A 14016-nucleotide genomic window follows, 5' to 3' on the forward strand; every position below is an offset into this window, starting at 1 on the left:
TCTCCCCCCCCCCCCCACCTCTCCCCCCCCCCCACACCTCTCACCCCTCCCCCCACACCTCTCACCCCCCCCCCACACCTCTCACCCCCCCCCACACCTCTCACCCCCCCCCACACCTCTCACCCCCCCCCACACCTCTCACCCCCCCCCCACACCTCTCACCCCCCCCCCACACCTCTCACCCCCCCCCCCCCCACACCTCTCACCCCCCCCCACACCTCTCACCCCCCCCCACACCTCTCACCCCCCCCCACACCTCTCACCCCCCCCCCACACCTCTCACCCCCCCCCCACACCTCTCACCCCCCCCCCCACACCTCTCACCCCCCCCCACACCTCTCACCCCCCCCCCACACCTCTCACCCCCCCCCCACACCTCTCACCCCCCCCCCACACCTCTCACCCCCCCCCCACACCTCTCACCCCCCCCCACACCTCTCACCCCCCCCCACACCTCTCACCCCCCCCCACACCTCTCACCCCCCCCCACACCTCTCACCCCCCCCCACACACCTCTCACTCACCCCCCCCTCTCCTCCTCCTCACCCCCCCCTCTCCTCCTCACCCCCTCTCCTCCTCACCCCCCCCCCACCTCCCTCTCATCTCACTCTCCCTCCCCCTCACCCCCACACCTCTCCCTCACCTCCCCCCACCCTCCCGACCATGAATAACCTGTCTCTGAGTGAGCTCTGCTGCCTCTTCTGCTGCCCGCCGTGCCCGGGCCGGATCGCCTCCAAGCTGGCCTTCCTGCCCCCCGAGCCCACCTACGCGCTGCTGGCGGACGAGGCGGGCGGCCGCTGGAGCCTGCACCTGTCGGAGCGGGCCGACTGGCAGTACTCGCAGCGGGAGAAGGACTCCATCGAGGTCTTCATGAGCCGCAGCAGCCGGGGCAGCCGCATCGCCTGCATGTTCATCCGCTGCTCGCCCAGCGCCCGCTTCACCCTGCTCTTCTCGCACGGCAACGCCGTGGACCTGGGCCAGATGAGCAGCTTCTACATCGGCCTGGGCTCCCGCATCAACTGCAACGTCTTCTCCTACGACTACTCGGGCTACGGGGCCAGCTCCGGGAAACCCTCCGAGAAGAACCTCTACGCCGATGTGGACGCGGCCTGGCAAGCCCTCCGCACCAGGTAGGCACATGTCCAACACCCAGGCCATTCAGCCCATCGCGCCTGTGCTGGCTGGCCAGGGTCAGTCATTGAGTGTTTTCGGGATATATTTCTGTATATTAGAGGGCGGCACAGTGGTTAGCACTGTTGCTTCACAGCTCCAGGGTCCCTGTTTCGATTCCCGGCTTGTGTCACTGCCTGTGCGGAGTCTGCACGTTCTCCCCGTGTCTGCGTGGATTTCCTACGGGTGCTCCGCTTTACTCTCTCAGTCCAAAGATGTGCAGGCTAGGTGGATTATCCACACTAAATTGCCCTTAGTATCGAAAAAGGTTAGGTGGGGATAGGGTGGAGGTGTGGACTTAGATAGGGTGCTCTTTCCAAGGGTCAGTGCAGACTCAATGGGCCAATTGACCTCCTTCTCCACTGTAAACTCTTATGATCTATGTCCATTCTTCCATGGGATGTGGTGTCACTGGCAAGGCCAACATTTGTTGCCCACCCAGAATTGCTCTTGAACTGCGTGGCTAGCTTGGATGTAGTCACGGACGTTTACAGCGCAGAACAAGGCCATTCGGACCATCGCGTGCAAAGGAGTCAACAAAGATCTGACTACCCTTATCATGGGACCCAGCCCTTGGCCCACAATCTTGCTAAAGTTTGTCACTGTGCGGGGTGGTTAAGAGTCAACTGTACTCTGTGCGGAGCATGCATGTTCTCCCTCTGTCTGCATGGGTTTCCTCCGGGTGCTCCGGTTTCCTCCCAGAAGTCCTGAAAAATGTGCTTGTCAGATGAATTGGACATTCTGAATTCTCCCTCAGTGTACCTGAACAGGCGCCAGAGTGTGGCGACTAGGGGATTTTCACAGTGGCTTAATTTCCGTGTTAATGTAAGCCTACTTGTGACATTCATAAGGATTATTATTATTATTGGCATGTGGATCTGGAGTCACATGTGGGGCAGACTGGGTAAGGATCGGGTAAAGGACATTAGTCAGCAGGATGGGTTTTACAACAATCGATCGTTTCATGTTCACCATTTCGGGATTTGATGCCCCCAGAGTATTAGCCTCTGAAGCACTGGTCCAGTGACATCACCACTACACTGCCATCCACCTGATTCAAATTAAAATTGCCCACTGAAGGATGGGCAGTTTTGTTTAACAGCTGAGAAACTCCTTTGTCCGTGCAGGCAAATAACCTTCTATTTTTTACTTCTATCGCTGAGCATGGGTGTCGTTGGCTAGGCCACTTCTAATTGCCCTTGAGAAGGTGGTGTTGAGCTGCCTCCTTGAACTGCTGCTGTGGTTCTATGTTCCTATCCAACTAATTCTACTCTACCATACGGTTATGTGAGAGGCCATTGACTGAAACATTAGCCCTCTGTCTCTGCAGGTGCTGGGCATTTTCTGTTATCTTACCAACACCCGTTGTATTTTGTTTTAATCCCACTACACATTGGACATTCCCATAAGCCTGCATGTTTCCCCTTCATGTATCTATGAATGACTTTATTAAATGTCATTGAGCCTATTCATAGAATCATAGAATTTAGAGTGCAGAAGGAGGCCATCTGGCCCAAAGAGTCTGCACTGGCCCTTGGAAAGAGCAGCCTTTCTTAAGCCTGCGAAGATCCCAGTAACCCCAGCTAACCTTTTGGACACTAAGGGACAATTTAGCATGGGCAATCCACCTAACCTGCACATCTTTGGACTGTGGGAAGAAACCTGAGCACTCGGAGGAAACCCACGCAGACACGGGAGAAAGTGCAAACTCCACACAGACAGTCCCTCGAGGCCAGAATTGAACCCTGGAGCTGTGAGGCAGCAGCAGTGCTAACCACTGTGCCCTGTAATTTCTGTTTATACATCAAACTTTATTTTTTGTTATCGCCCATCTCTCCTCTCTCCACCCCCACATCCGCACCACCACCATCTGCTCAATGGAACATCTTCTCTGTGTTCAATACTGTTATCTTGCAGGTTTTAATTTGTGTAGATGATTTTGTACTCCGTTTCATTATCGATGCAACTTCAGAATGTTTTTTTTTGCATTCGTTCTCTGTATTCGTTCTCTGTAATCAGTGGAATTGCTGTTAACACTTATTTTTCAAATTGTGTGAGGAAAATGTCTGTCAAGCCTCACTCCTGGAAATTGATTTCGACAGACATTTCAGTATAGGAGGAGGGAGTGCTGACCGCATGGACTGAATTTGATTGGGAAGTAGGGGGCAGTGAGTGGGAATAAAAGCTATGTCATGAGATTGGCAAGATAAGACAAATGGTGTTCCCAAGGCATCTATTGTGTGGATACAGCTTCCCCCCATCTTTATCAATGACGTTTTCAAGTCCCAGCCCTGGGACTTGATGGCCATGGAAGGTGTGTTGATAATGCGGTCATTCCAGTTGCTTATCAGCCTGTAAGTGCTTCCGATGTGCCTGATGGCAGATGGTAAGAGTAGCAGAGTTTCCTGGTCGGCCATATTGCAAACGGTAATAGCAAACCACTGCAGTACTTTGCCAAACATCATCATGGACCAATCCATTAGATGTCCATGACTGCCAATGCCCTGGGGTACCAGAGGGAGAAGGATCAATGAGTTGAAAGAGGAATATAGAAGGTTGCATACCAAAGTTTGCAGATGACGCCAAGCTGGGGAAGAAAGAAAGACTTTCAATCCTACAGCTCCTTGAACAACCTTGGGATGTCCCCCAGGGTGCTTTACAGATGCTGAAATACTCTTTTAAGTGTGGTTAATGTTGGAAATGTGGCAGCCAATTTGCAAACAGCAAGCACAAATAAGTTGATGTGATAACGATCAAAATGATAGATTTATTGTGAATATCTTGTATTTATGGCCCCTAGTTTTGTACTACCCCACAAGTGGAAATCTCTCTCTCTCTCTCTCTCTCTCTCTCTACTCTATCAAGCCCCTCAATTTTTAAGATTTTAATCAGGTCACCCGCTCTGCCTTCTCCTTTCAAGAAAAAAAAGCCCAGCCTGTTCAATGTTTGATGATGGGTGTAACCTCTCAATCTTGAAGTCACCCTTGTAAATCTTTTTCGACCTCCACCACTTTTTTAATTTTTTTATAACACCTATTATCAGGACAAAGTGTAATTGAATCAGGGTGTTTAAAATGATAGAAATTCAGTAGAGAGAAGCTATTTCTGCCGGGGAAGCCAAAACAGAGAACGTGCGTCAAAATTGGAGCCACGCCATCGATGAGTGGTGTCGGGATGCACTTTTCCATGCAAAGGGTGGTGAAAATCTGGAATGCTTTCTCCAAAAGGCTATTGAAGCAGACAGGCTCTTGAAGCTTCTGAGCTTTGAATCAATAAACTTTTGTTAGCTAAGAGATGTGGAGCAAAGTGAGTGAGGATGGTTATGGTGGAAATTAGCCCTGATCTAATTGAGTGGCAAAGCAAAATGGCCGCTTGTTCCTATATGTGAATCATAGAATTTACAGTGCAGAATATTCTTAAATGAGTACATGCATCATTATATTTGAATGTAATATGTATAAATTATTGTATTTAAATGTAATATTTAAATTCTAGGTATGTGGAGTAACTAATGGTGCTGCATCATCGAGCATGCATAGTCAGGCTAATTCGTTACTAGGAATTGCCTGTTCTTTGCTTAGTCTCAACAGGTTTGTTTAGTAGGGTGGTGAAGGTTTTCTTTAGAATCTTTGATCTTACGAAATACATGATCTCAGACTTAGGCTGATTCTAAACTGATTTCCTGTGGATTACTTTGTGTAAGCCTAGGTGAAAGGAACTTTAACCATGTTTGTGGCTAATAGTGAAGTGGGGGTAATTATTGAATGCACCCGTGGGGACCTTTGTTTACTGTTCATTTGCACACATTGGCTAGAGCTAAACACTGGCTGGAGAATTGACCTGATTTCTTGCTTTGTCACTGTCTGGGTCGGTGTAAATTTTCCCCCATGTAAATGAGGATTTTGACAAATGGGTTGAAAATAATGACACTTGCAGCTGTTTCTCGCTTATTATTGTAGTTACGTTCTTGGAAAGTTCAACTTTAAATGAAATATTTTTAAGCAAAGCAGATATTCCAATTGAAACCGGAGTAAAGGTGTAGTTAGATCTATTGGACCTTTCACATTTGAAAAAAAAATTATACTCTGCAAGTTTAGATATTATACATGGCTAAATTGCTACATTAATAAATGAAATAATTTATTTTAAAAAAAAAAGAAAACCATATTTTGAATAAAGGCGCTAACTCCTTTTACTTAACACCACCTCTCTTGCACGTTGTCGATCGTGTTCTTGGACCCCCTCCCCAAACTCGCGGCTGTGAGCAAGAGCTCAGGAGACCAGCAGCAAGAGGCAGGAAGCAAACTGTGAAGTGAGAACAGCTTTGCGTTGTAGGGTTGCAAGATGAGCCGCCAATGGAAGGGTCAATAGGGAGTGGGAGAGGCCATTCCAAAATGGCGGCGATTGGACTACGTGACCCAGTGCGAAACAATAAAGCGAATCCACAGCATTGAACTCAAATACCTGCCCCGTTTAAAAAATGCAATATTAAATTGAAACAGCTGAAATCTGGGCAACTTAAAGTGAGGGCTTACTGTACTATATTTGATCTTTTTGCCCTTTTCAAATGGTATTCCGCCATGGCTCAATCGGTGGCACTCTACCCTCTGTTGGAAGGTAGGTGGTTCAAACCCCACTCCAGAGACTTAATTTAGCCTGGTACCAGTACAGTAAAGAGGGAAGTTTTGCATCATCTGACTTTGCATCTTTCAGATGAGATGTTGGAACTGCTCCCTGGGGTGAATATAAAAGTTCTCATTGCGCTATCGATGAATTGGAGCCGGATGTTTGGAATTGGCAAGTCCTATTCTGTCCTGCCAGCATCCTAGTCTATTTTCCCCAATCTTGGTCGCCTTTCAACCACTTTTAGTGTGATGGACCCAGTAGGAGCTCTAATGACATGAGTGAATATTTAATCACATTTGAGTAGGGAGGGAAACACACTTGTACAGAAACCCTTCAGTTATTGTAATGTGACGTGTTCTGATTAATTTCGGAACAATGCAGTGCTAATATACCATTAGCTCAAACACTTTCCCATTAGTTGGCTGACCACAAATATTGAAAACTGCATTGCTTTTCTGTTGCACAAGTTCATTCTCCTGAATTCATGTTGCAGCACAATCTATTGATTTTTTATGTTCATTTATGGGGTGTGGACGTCTGCTCGTTAGGCCAGCAATTATTGCCCATCCCCTGTTGCCCTTCAGAAGGTGATGGTGAGTTCCCTTCTTGAACCGCTGCAGTCCTTCAGGTGTAGGTACGCCCACTGTGCTGTTAGGGAGGGAGTTCGGAACGGCGATATATTTCCAAGTCAGGGTGGTGAGTGACTTGGAGGGGAATCTCCAGGTGGTGGGATTCCCAGGTATCTGCTGCACTTGTCCTTCTAGATGGTGGTGGTTGTGGGTTTGGAAGGTGCTGTCTAAGGAACCTTGTTGGGTTACTGCAGTGCATCTTGTAGATGATACACACGGCTGATTTTATTTTTTTATTGTCACATGTACCGAAGTACAGTGAAAAGTATATTTCTGCGGCCGAGGGAACGTACACAGTATGTACATAGTAGACAAAAGAATAATCAACAGAGAACATTGACAAATGGTACATCGACAAACAGTGATTGGTTACAGTGCGGAACAAGGGGCCCAACAAAGCAAATACATGAGCAAGAGCAGCATAGGGCGTTGTGAATAGTGTTCTTACAGGGACCAGATCAGTCCGAGGGGAAGTCGTTGAGGAGTCTTCTAGCTGTGGGGAAGAAGCTGTTCCTCTGGGCAGCATGGCCGCACACGTGGCTAGCACTGTGGCTTCACAGCGCCAGGGTCCCAGGTTCAATTCCCTGCTGTGCGGAATCTGCATGTTCTCACCGTGTCTGCGTGGGCTTCCTCCGGGTGCTCCGGTTTCCTCCCACAGTCCAAAGACGTGCAAATTAGGTGGATTGGCCATGCTAAATTGCCCTTAAATGTCAAAAAAAAAAGATTAGGAGGGGTTATGGGGATAGGGTGAAAGTGAGGGCTTAAGTGGGTCAGTGCAAACTCGATGGGCCGAATGTCAGCTTTTTACTTTCGTTTTAGGCTGTTTGCTGCAGGGTGTGTTTTAGTTTCATTTTCAGAGCTGGATAGCTGCAGTCACAGCCAGAAGGGGTGTTAGTCTCTCTCTCTGTAATCTAAAAACTGTAAATCGATCCTTTGGTGATTTAAAACTAATAACTACTCTCAGTAGTGACTTTAACCTGATGTGCCTCTGTTTAAAGTTTTTTTTTCAATCTTATGGATGTTAAAAGGACAGCTTAAGGATTACTTAGTGTTGTATTTTTTGGGGGTTATATTTCAATTGATGGTGCTAAGATGTTCACTATGTTTTAAAAAGGTTAACTTGAGTTCATAGAATAAACACTGTTTTGCTTTAAAAAATACTTTTCCATTTCTGCTGTACCACACCTGTAGAGTGGGCCGTGTGCTCCCCATACCATAATCTATTAAAAGTTGTGGGTCAGGTGAACTCCATGATGCACTTTGGGGTTCTCTAAACCCTGGCCCATAACAGTGGCAAGCTTGTATGATGCGTTGGGCTGAGTTCACCACACTCTGCAGTTTCTTGCGATCTTGCACTGAGCAGTTGCCATACCAAGTTGTGATGCAGCCGGATAGGATGCTCTCTATGGCACACCTGTAGAGGTTTGTGAGAGTCGATGCAGACATGCCACTGTTCGTCGGTGGTGGGGGGTTTGAATGTTTGTGGAAGGAGGAGCATTCAAGCGGGCTGCTTTGTCCTGGATGATGTCGAGCTTCTTGAGTGTTGTTGGAGCTGCGCTCATCCAGGCAAGTGGAGAGTATTCCATTAAACTCCTGACTTGTGTCTTGATGATTGGTGGGCTTTGGGAGGGGGGAGGGAGGGGTCAGGAGGTGAGTTACTCATCGTAGGATTCCTAGTCTTTGGCCTTCCCTGGTAGTCACAGTATTAATATGGCTAGTCCAGTTCAGTTTCTGATTGATGGTAACCCCCCAGGATGTTGATTGTGGGGGATTCAGCGATGGTAATGCCATTGAATGTCATGGGGCGATGGTTAGATCCTCTCTTGTTGGAGCTGGTCATTGCCTGACACTTGTGTGGCACGAATGTAACTTGCCACTTGTCAGCCCAAGCCTGGATATTGTCCAGGTCTTGCTGCATTTGGACATGGACTGCTTCATTGTCTAAGGAGTCGCGAATGGTGCTGAACATTGTGCAGTCATCCACAAACATCCCCACTTCTGACCTTATGATGGAAGGCAGGTCATTGATGAAATAGCTAAAGATGGTTGGGCCTAGGACACTACCCTGAGGAACTCCTGCAGTGATGTGTGTATTTTTTACCTTGTGCTATATTCGTCACCTGTCTCTCCTATGCTTTCCATATGTGTCCTTAGTTCTTCAGAGGAAAGAACAATAAAGTGTATTTCAGGTCCTATTGTTTTCTGCATATTTCTTTTTGATATAATCAATAGCTCTGTGCTATTGACATGTCTGCTTCAGGTTGCACTCACATGGGGGGGTTTGGCTCTTTTACACTCTTCACATTTTGGTCGAGGGTATGCAACAGCAGATTTCATTTACACAGCACTCCCAAGGCTATTTTTCAGAGTATTATCAAAGAGAATTGGAGGAAATTATGAAGATAAGGAGAGGCAAGGCTATGGAAGGGTATGAACTTGGATACATTTGTGATCAGCAAGAGAAACGGTGATGGTTCTTGTTGAGGGAGGGAGGTAACTTTCTTGTCTATATGCGGCCACCTGTTTGTATTAAGTCGATGCTTCAAAATATTTTTACTGTTACACAGACCTTTAATCTCATAATTGGGTGCTGGTGATGATTCACCACCGGGCCGAACAAAAGATTTAACAGTTCCTGCTGCATCACCTGGGGACCGCAGTTACATAACTCTCATACACACAATTTCAAAAGTGAGAGAGAAAAATGTACTAAACCATCCCTAAATGATGCAACATGACCATCAGTCTCTTGTCTTGCCCTGGTGAATCATCACCAGTTCCCAGAATATAATGAATATGTACCTATTTGAACTCTGGTGCGCCTGTGTTCCCTCCCTCTGGCGCGCCTGTGTTCCCTCCCTCTGGCGCGCCTGTGTTCCCTCCCTCTGGCGCGCCTGTGTTCCCTCCCTCTGGCGCGCCTGTGTTCCCTCCCTCTGGCGCGCCTGTGTTCCCTCCCTCTGGCGCGCCTGTGTTCCCTCCCTCTGGCGCGCCTGTGTTCCCTCCCTCTGGCGCGCCTGTGTTCCCTCCCTCTGGCGCGCCTGTGTTCCCTCCCTCTGGCGCGCCAGTGTTCCCTCCCTCTGGCGCGCCAGTGTTCCCTCCCTCTGGCGCGCCAGTGTTCCCTCCCTCTGGCGCGCCAGTGTTCCCTCCCTCTGGCGCGCCAGTGTTCCCTCCCTCTGGCGCGCCAGTGTTCCCTCCCTCTGGCGCGCCAGTGTTCCCTCCCTCTGGCGCGCCTGTGTTCCCTCCCTCTGGCGCGCCTGTGTTCCCTCCCTCTGGGGTGCTCTGTGTCTCCCCATACTGGTTTCTATTTACCAAGCAGCAATAGAGACTTCCACTTCTAACAAAGTGAAATTCACAGTATTGTTTCAGCACAGGAGGTCATTCAACCCATCGAGTCTGTACTGGCTCTCCAAATGAGCAGTTCACCTCGTGTCACTCCCCCGCCTTCTCCCTGTAACTCCACACATTCTTCCTTTACAGTTGACAGTCTGATTCCTTTTTTGAATACCACAATTAACATCCATCACACACTCGGGCAGTGCATTCCAGACCGTAACCATTTGCTACATGAAAAAGCATTTCCTCTTGTTGCTTTTGATTCTCTGGCCAATTATATAAATCTATACCGTCTTGTCCTTGATCCTGTCATGAATGGGAAAAGTTTCTCCCTATCTGCTCTCTTCAGACTCCTCTATCAAATCTCCTCTTGCCCTTCGCCAAGGAAAACTGTGCCAACTTCTCCAATCTATCTTCATACCTGACGTTCCTCATTCATGGAACCATGTTAGTGAATCTTTTCTGAACTCTCTCCAATGCTTTGGTATCTTTCCTAAAGTGTGGTGCCCAGAACTGAACACTATATTTCAGCTGAGGCCGAACGACTGAAGTAAATTCCTGAACAAAAATAAATTTACACATGAAAATCCTTTTCCTTTACGGGAATGTGGAAATTTTCAAAATCACTTCTGTTCAGGTAAGGTCCCTAACAGGCCAGCACGGTGGCGCAGTGGTTAGCATGACTGCCTCACTGCGCCGAGGTCCCAGGTTCAATTCTGGGTCACTGTCCGTGTGGAGTTTGCACATTCTCCCCGTGTTTGTGTGGGTCTCACCCCCACAACCCAAAGATGAGCAGGGTAGGTGGATTGGCCACGCTATATTGCCCCTTAATTGGAAAAAATGAATTGGGTACTCTAAATTTAAAGTAAGGTCCCTAACCTGTCAAGTACACCAGTTGCTGACTTCTCTGGGGGTTTGTTTTAAGGAGTAAGTGATCACAATGCTAGAGTTTCTGTTGTGCAGGTTTTGAGTCGCTCCTGCATAAAGGTGCATACCATTCCAAATCGAAGGCATTCATATTGTTCTTGGAAAGTAATGTTCATTTGCAGCTCCACCGCGATTTGCCCCTAACAATTGTCAGGCAGCCGTTACATAGAACATACAGTGAAGAAGGAGGCCATTCGGCCCATCGAGTCTGCACCGACCCACTTAAGCCCTCACCTCCACCCTATCCCCGTAACCCAATAACCCCTCCTAACCTTTTTGGACACGAAGGGCAATTTACCATGGCCAATCCACCTAACTTGCACGTCTTTGGACTGTGGGAGGAAACCAGAGCACCCGGAGGAAACCCACGCAGACACAGTGAGAACGTGCAGACTCCGCACAGACAGTGACCCAGCGGGGAATCGAACCTGGGACCCTGGCGCTGTGAAGCCACAGTGCTCTCCACTTGTGCTTACCCCTTGTTACAAAACAATGAAGACCGTAGTTAGTTTCAGTTGGAACAGTGGTTATGTACCGCACCTTAGTTGGCTGGACAGCTGGTCTGTGACGCCGAGCGAGGCCAGCAGTGTGGGTTCAATTCCCGTACAGGCTGAGGTTATTCATGAAGGCCCTGCCTTCTCAACCTTGCCCCTCGCAAAAATGTCGACGTACCATTTGTCAATATTCTCTGTTGATTATTATTTTTGTCTACTATGTACTATGTACTTACTGTGTACGTTTCCTCAGCCGCAGAAAAATACTTTTCACTGTACTTCGGTACATGATAATAAATCAAATCAATCAATGTGGTGAGCCAACTCCTTGACTATAACTGAGTAGATTGCTCGGCCATTTCAGAGGGTAGTTAAGAGCCAGCCACATTGCTGTGGGTCTAGAGTCGCCTCTCGGCCAGACCGGGTAAGGATGGCAGATTTCCTTCCCTAAAGGACATTAATGAACCAGGTGGATTTGATGACAATCTGGCATTTTCAACGCTGCAGTTACTGACATTAGCTTTTTAATAACAGATTAATTGATTGAATTTAAAATGTCATTGTAGGTGAGTCCAACACTCCCGATACCTTGCTGCCCATGACTCAGCAAAATCCTAAAACGCACTCGATATAGATTTCAGCTTTTTAATTCTCAATTTTGGCCTGTGATTGCAGCCTCCTTTATATTAAAAAAAATAATTCAATTTTCAAGTACAGTACAAGGTGCAGTCAATGTTAATCTCAAACTGCCCAATTGTTGCTGAGGTTTCCAAAAGTCAACCAAGAATTTTAAACCCTGCCTAGAATGTTTTTGTGGTTCTTTTCAAGTGGTTTGCTGCACAAGATCTTCGGGTTGTGAGTCACGGGTGCAAGTTTTTCCCCCGTATCTGGGTGTGCCTTGTGTTGTAACTACAGAAAATTGACGACAAAGGTGAAAGAAAAATCATGGCCATAAATGTGTTGACTGTAACCAATTCAGACAATCTTGTAGGCATGACATGGACACCTTGGTAAGAGCTGAGAAAACTATTTCAAATTATTTAATATTTCATTTAGTCCCCATAAATTAATCTCAATAAAATATCTTAACTCGACTGCAAGTTGCATTTTTCCTATAGCCAAATGCACGTTTCACCAATTGTGGTCCAGATTTTGATGTCTGACCTCAAAGAAAGCAGCCAAAAGATCCAGCGACCTCTGTAGCGCAGTTTTCTCCTTTCTCGGTGCCATTTTGCATCTGGGACCAACTCCAGTCGATCACAAGACTTTCCGCAGCAGTGATGTAATCAGAGTAAGCAACCAGTCACATTGAAGAGTTCACACAGACAGGAAACCAGGAAGTAAAATGTTCTTATTACCTTCACAAATCAAATCTGTGAGATGACACTCGCATAGGATTAAGGCAGACACTGAAACATCATAAATGATAACTAAAATGTTTAAGTGATTTATTTTCATCATTTTGGAGTAATTTGGCATTCCACTAATATAAAATTGTTTTTGCAGCAATAATTATGAATTTAGTGCGCTGTTAAAATCCCAGTTACACCTTATTCAATAAGCTTCCAAGGTTTTTACAGGAAGGCGAAGTGTAAAACAACAAGTTCACATCAGTTAAGTGATTTCTAATTTGCTGTTAAGGACAGCACGGTAGCACAGTGGTTAGTGCTGCTTCACAGCGCCAGGGTCTCTGGTTCGATTCCCAGCTTGGGTCACTGTGTGGAAGTATGAAATCACTAACAGCAACTTCTGGATTTCCTCATTTAGCTGTGCATGTGCAGACTCCAGATGTTGGTGTTGGTTACAGAGAGGAACAGGTGGTGAACGCTGAAGGTCTTGCCATAATTACTGCTGCAAAATTCAGGCCAGTAATCGACTGCTCACTGCCCCTACGTCTACTTCCCTTGAAAGGCCATCTTTCTAAAGTTGAGAAAGACCAGAAAATTCTGGAAATGCTCAGCTAGTCAGTTAGCATCTGAAGGGAATTGGGAAGAAGGCATTTCACAGTTAAATGAAGGTTAGTTTCCCCTCCTTTTGTAGGCAATAAATGTTCCCAAGTGTGTCTCGGGACATCACAAAGTCCACCGTATGACTATGACTGACATCAGTAGTAATGTAATTCTCCATCTCAAACTATTCGGGTCAAATTTCAACCACCATAACTTTCCACAACAACTTTATTTCCTTATTTTGCCCTCACTGCATTTGGTTATTGCTCGAGCACTGTACCACCAGGCTTTGCTGAAACTGCAACCAAGCCCATGAAGGCGTATATTTTTAGACTGCTAATTATTGCCAAAGGGCAAATCTGTCTGTGCTTTAAAGCTGCTGTTTAAAAGTGCATAGTATGCCTAAAGAGCAGCATTCATATCGTAACAGACAACCAAGAATCAAGGGGACCACTCGGCCTGGGGGCGGGAGGGGTTGGAGGAGAACAGGCACTGCCATTCAATGGGGAGTCTGTATGTTTCAAACTGTGACACGGGGTACTTTTCTCTACTTGAATGCAAAGATAGAAAGGAACAGTGATTGGTTTCTATAGGAACATGGAAATAGGAGACAGTCGTTTATCCTCTGCCATTCAGCGAGATCACGGATTATAGATGCAAGCTACCTCCATACCCATTCTTCTGTATTCTTTCTTAACTTGGTTAACAAAAACCTACCAATCTCTGATTTCAAAGTTTACAACTGATCCAGTGTCGCCTCTCCTCCTCCTTCGTACTTTGACTTATTAGCAGCTGTCTGGAGTTCTGTCCTCAGAGACACCTGATTGAAGGGGAGAGGATGCATGAAGAAGAGGCTAGTGGCCGGAGAGCTGGTGGCCTGCAAAAGTC

At 47.0% G+C, this 14016-nt stretch overlaps 1 protein-coding gene across 1 annotated transcript in view; it reads left to right on the forward strand.

Annotated features, from left to right (window-relative positions):
• Nucleotides 1-613: 613 nt before the first annotated feature.
• abhd17b (abhydrolase domain containing 17B, depalmitoylase) overlaps nt 614-14016 on the forward strand; it is a 56887-nt gene continuing 43484 nt past the window's right edge. The window contains exon 1 of the mRNA XM_072517373.1: nt 614-1130. Coding sequence (XP_072373474.1) covers nt 664-1130 — 467 coding nt within the window. The 5' untranslated portion in view covers nt 614-663. The remainder of the gene's footprint in view (nt 1131-14016) is intronic.

The sequence above is a fragment of the Scyliorhinus torazame genome, chromosome 9 (assembly GCF_047496885.1).
Source record: "Scyliorhinus torazame isolate Kashiwa2021f chromosome 9, sScyTor2.1, whole genome shotgun sequence".
In the NCBI taxonomy this organism is placed as follows: Eukaryota; Metazoa; Chordata; class Chondrichthyes; order Carcharhiniformes; family Scyliorhinidae; genus Scyliorhinus; species Scyliorhinus torazame.